This window comes from Oncorhynchus gorbuscha, linkage group LG16, assembly GCF_021184085.1.
Source record: "Oncorhynchus gorbuscha isolate QuinsamMale2020 ecotype Even-year linkage group LG16, OgorEven_v1.0, whole genome shotgun sequence".
NCBI lineage: Eukaryota > Metazoa > Chordata > Actinopteri > Salmoniformes > Salmonidae > Oncorhynchus > Oncorhynchus gorbuscha.
The window spans coordinates 33,537,479-33,542,549 of NC_060188.1; the positions used below are offsets into that span (position 1 = coordinate 33,537,479).

The following is a 5,071-nucleotide window of genomic DNA, read 5'->3' on the forward strand; positions in this document are numbered from 1 at the left end:
GGGGATTGGGCAAAGCTTATTGATTGTTAGTTATTATCATTTGGGATTGAAAATTCTCCATAAATACAAATGTTGGGAAATTAAGGAATATGCAATTTAATCAGATGCCATCTAGTGGCCTTTTTGAGTACATCAGATTACAAATCTCTGGCCCTCTTTGTGGCTTTATATAAAATACGTTTTCAAATAGAATGACAAAGCTGCGAAACTTTACCCTAAATATGAACCAAGATAGTCAATACCATACAAATGTACTCAATTTTACCATGTCAATAATTGGTTGTATAAAGAATAAAGTTGAAGGGTAATTGAAAATTCCATTGCTGATTAGACAGTTCTCATTAGACCATCTTCCCCTTTAACCAAGATGTCTAGCCAAAAGAAACTCCTTTACTATATCTTGAAAACAATATTTCTCAGTTCAAGTATTAAAGTTTGGCTTGCCTGTTAATTACCAAAATGACAGCGTTCAGTAACTTAACAGTAGCGTTGTAACCATGACAGCTCAAATAAGCCCCTTAAGAACGAGAGGCTTGTAGAATCACTCCTTTGAGTATTCAGTTCATAATTTGCTGTAGGGGAACTATTGGGCATTACCAACTGAAATAAACACAATGAGTGACAATTTGTCAGTCAGAGCCCAACTTCCCATCACTAGAGAAATGTGCCATAACAGCTGGCTAGCGATTTTGATTGACCTCTTGGCTGTCTAATAAACTTGTGATGCACAGTGTAAAGGTCTACATCAATTGTAGGTAACAATTATACTCCTACGGCACTAGAGTTGACAGCTGGGTCCTTAATTGACATGGCACTATTACAAGATACAGTAAAGGACAACCTCTGGTCAGAGGTAACATCCTTTATGAAACTCATGTTAAACTTCTCCTATTGTTATGACCCTCAGCCACTAGTAAGTCTACAATAGTCAGTATTTATCACTGTATGAAGATGCTCAGTAAAAGAGCAAAGCACCTCAATAGACTGACACAACATCCATTACTACAGGTCAACACTTAGAAAACAGCAACAAACTTCAGTGATCTTTTTTATTGTTTTACAAGAAGCCTTGCCTCCAATAAAGTAGTGTTGTGAACAGAAACATCAATGTCACAGCAGTGTTGCAATTCACCAGTTTAACACTCTCCCATCCCTATAAAAGCAAAGCCAGGAGGATCTATCAGAGAACCAAGGAGTCCTGGTCTGAGGCTGGAGGCCGTAGCCTGGGGATGGAAGTGGTTTAGCTCTGGCCTCCCAGGGTGTGCTTGTCAAACAGGTACTCTGCCATCTTGTTTTTGACAGCATCCATCTTGGTGAGGTTTGTGATGTAGTCTCCCAGCTTCTTAATGGCCTCCACCTGCTCATTCAGGTAATGAGTCTCCAGGAAGTCACACAGCTAAAGAGGGAAAACAGGTCAGAAAAGAGAATGAATACAGACTATTGTAACTACAGTAACACGTAGATAATGAGGTTTCAATTTAACTAGACAAGTCCGTTGACACTTATTTACAATGGCATCCTAATGTGGAACAATAGGTTAACTGCCTTGTTCAGGGGCAGAACACCTTTTTACCTTGTTAGCTCTGGGATTCAATCCAGCAACCTTTAAGGCATAAATCTCTAACCACTAGACAAACTGCTGCCCCTTACGCATTAGCTGCATTGTGTGCATCTGTGGAATACAGTGCGCGTGTGAAGAAGCAGGTCAAACAATCCCGTGTCATTAGTTATCAGAGCTACAACAACCTGATCATCTCCTGGGACAGTACCTGTATTCTATGTGATACATACATGTGATGTGTGGTTCCACCATAACTTACATGGGGGTCAACCTTGTCAGAGGCAATCTTGTGCAGGTCCAGCAGGGCCTGGTTCACATTCTTCTCCAGCTGCAGAGCACACTGCATTGCCTCCAGCCCATTGCCCCACTCATCACGTTCTGGCTTCTACACAAGACAGAGTGAACACAGAAAATGTTAATGACTAGACTACTAGCAGATGTTAAGGTTAGGATAAAGTTTAGTTACACCCCTTACACTTTCAGTTCAGTGGTTAGAGGCAGTATGTTCAGGACTACAGGTTCTCTAGATCAACTTACTCCATGGAGGAGAGTGTGTACAAGTGGTAAAGACATTTATCGGTCTACAATCTAAATGCGTTTACGACGCTCAGGCGCTCACCTTGATGTCCTGGAGTAAAATGCGTCCACCTCGCTTGTTCTGGAAGGAGAGTAGCTTGTCGGCGTGCTCCCGCTCCTCGTCGCTGTTCTCCTTGAAGAAATGCGCGAAACCAGGCAGAGCCACATCGTCACGGGAGAAATAGAAACCCTGGGTGGATAAACATAAAACTAAGGTTAGAAAAATATAAAAAGAACATGCCAAACGTGACTGGGCGTTGTGTTCGTTGTGGCAACTAAACTTTTTATGACAAAGGCATGAATCAGTCTGGTCTGTAGTCTATTTGGTAATCTGCCGATTAACCTGTCAAGGAGTTGTTACGCGCTCTGCCCAAAACAGGATAGATTCCCGGCTTCATTTGAAAAAAACAAATATGCACTTCACGGAATTTCTTGGCTATTAATTATCTAGACCAACATAATAAAAAAGGTGAGAGGCATTTAGGCCTATGAATAATACAGGTAAAACAACACGGTCCCCTTGGTAGACACCTTACCATTGAAGTGTAGGTGTAGGAGGCAAACATCTCCAAGTTGATCATTCGGTTGATAGCAGCTTCGCAATCGTGGTGATAGTTCTGGCGGATCTGAGACTCCATTTTGGCAGATTTTCTTTAATATCCAAATGAACGGTACAAAAATAGAGTTTATTCGACTATTTTGCTATTACAGTTCAAGTAAGTACTATGTCAACAACCAGGAATGTTCTATGATGCGGGACGAAGGCAGATGAGTTCCGTTCAATCACTGTTGAAGCAAGAACTTCTTCATGCGTCTTCGCAGACTTGTGAACTGGAATGAGCCTTGTTCGCTCTATTTATTGTTCCAAACGGAATGCGTCAGTGGAATACACCCTCACAAAGCGTAGCCAATCAACTTTAGAATTTCAACAGGAACTAGGCGGGTCATTTAAAGACGAGCCCACTCATACACATCCCCTAAAGCAAAGATTACTTTTTATATTGACAAGAGAGCCGAGTGACCACTCTAACAATGGAAATACATGTGCTCAACGAATGAAGACAGGCAAGATCATGTGGGACCATTCTAGCCAATGAGAGGGCAGGTATTCGTGTGAACAACACGCACAACTAAACATATTTTTTCTCAAAGTTTCCCGAATGCCACATGCATCCACATCTAAAGCAGTAGTATCAGCCAAAAGCAATGCTACAGTGCAGGTCGAACAACAGCGGTTATTGTTGAAAAATGTTTGTGTTTGTTATATCCTTAGAATACAATTGGAAGACTTGGAAAATCCATTCTAATGTTAGGCTAATTGAGAAATAGTCTGTGTCTATATTTGATTTAGGATATATAAGGAATTGAACTTTGAGACACAGGTCTGTAAACTTCTGTTTCATTCTCTAAGAGCACATGTTTCAATAACACATGAAGATTAATTATTGACCTTTTCCAGAATGCAGTCAAAAGAAAAACTTCGGGTTTATCACATAAAAAAAAACATAAATTCAATTTTCAGTATGAGGTATGGGAATACAGTAATGGACAGAGAAAGAAAGACTGGCTTTTGTAGAAATGGTATTTGATGATACACCTTTCGGTTTCAAATGACATATTGTTGTTGTCAAATGGTATATCAAAGTTGATTACAATAGCCTAGAAATAACTACACAAAATCAGTAGCTACATACATCTAACCATACTACTTGTGATGTAAGTGTATATAGTATATAGTGTATATAGTAAGTGTATATAAGTGTATATAGTATATAGTATGTTTACTGGTCATAGTATGGATATAGTTAGTATGCCAGATTAGCCAAAATACGAAGTTTTCAAGCAGTGGACATTATTTCCGTGCTTTCAGGGCCCATAATGCAATTCTTCAGACAACAGGCGTGGCTTCATAACATTTTAAGAAAATGGCAGAAAATATGTTGCCGAAGTGAGACGAGAGCGGATACAATTTCAGTGCTATAACTAATTATGACAAATAAGTTAAGTTTCTTTGCTACGCTATCCTTACGAAACGCGTAGCATATCATTGCAGCAGTATGTACCATTATGTTAGCTAGCTACCAAACACAAATTTAGTTGGCTATTTATACATCAGGCTTAGCTAAGCGGTATAGTCATTGTGCGTTCTCAATGAACATTGTTAATTCACTCTGGCTATCTACTCCGATTTCAGAGCACTCTCATCTGAGTGTGCCAAAGAACAGATTAATTGATTCATTTTACAACCGTAACACCCGTTGAATATAACCGGTATCAGTAAACGTCTGCAAAAAAAGCATAATTAAATTGTTGCCAGAAACACAGTTACAGTCACCAATGCTCTGGATAACATGAAAACAGCATAACCAGCTCTGCTAGGGCGAGTAAAATGGTCAGAGTGAGGTGTTCTCTCATTTGTGTCTGGAAGTAGCTAGCAAGCTAGCCAAAGATAGCCAGTTAGCTTGGGTGCTTAATTGCCGTTGTGAGGTCAAAACGCTCGGATCAACCCTACTCCTCGGCCAGAGCGTCCAGTGTGGGCTCTGAACGCTCCGAGGGCGAAATGCTTTGAATTTCCAAACGGACAATCTGACAACGCTCTGAATTTACGAATGCCCAGAGCGTACTCTGGCACTCCAGATTGAATTTACCAACACATCTGAAATCGTATGATGTCTAGCTTGTCATTTGTTATGCTAACAAGCTAGCAAGAGGTTGCAAAGCAACAGCTTCCGGTAGACAGGCGAAGCGCTAGTAAGCTCAACTAATGTAGGGTGACCAGACGTCCCCGTTTTTGGTGGCCTGTCCCCGGTTGGAGCTGTCCCTGGAAATGTCCCAGTTTTTAGGGAGATGTCCCCGACCTCGTAGGGTAAATTGAATACTCCTGCACTAGATTGTGTAAGGCACAACCTGCAAAGAAAAGGAAACAGGCAAGTT

General features: G+C 40.7%; 1 protein-coding gene across 1 annotated transcript; it reads right to left on the reverse strand.

Annotated features, from left to right (window-relative positions):
• Positions 1-1,035: 1,035 nt before the first annotated feature.
• LOC123999339 (ferritin, middle subunit-like) lies at positions 1,036-3,020 on the reverse strand. The gene is made up of 4 exons (XM_046304986.1): positions 2,674-3,020; positions 2,181-2,327; positions 1,821-1,946; positions 1,036-1,396 (listed from the first exon to the last, which is right to left on the reverse strand). Exons 1-4 carry the CDS (start codon positions 2,773-2,775, stop codon positions 1,241-1,243), a joined length of 531 nt encoding a protein of 176 aa, XP_046160942.1. The 5' UTR covers positions 2,776-3,020; the 3' UTR covers positions 1,036-1,240.
• Between the last annotated feature and the right edge of the window lie 2,051 nt (positions 3,021-5,071).

Excerpts from the sequence above, each read along its gene's own strand:
- LOC123999339 (XM_046304986.1), bottom strand. The coding sequence starts at position 2,775 with ATGGAGTCTCAGATCCGCCAGAACTATCACCACGATTGCGAAGCTGCT. Across the intron at positions 2,328-2,673 it reads CCTACACCTACACTTCAATG|GGTTTCTATTTCTCCCGTGA; the intron begins GTAAGGTGTCTA and ends TTATCCACCCAG. Across the intron at positions 1,397-1,820 it reads CTGACAAGGTTGACCCCCAT|CTGTGTGACTTCCTGGAGAC; the intron begins GTAAGTTATGGT and ends TTCCCTCTTTAG.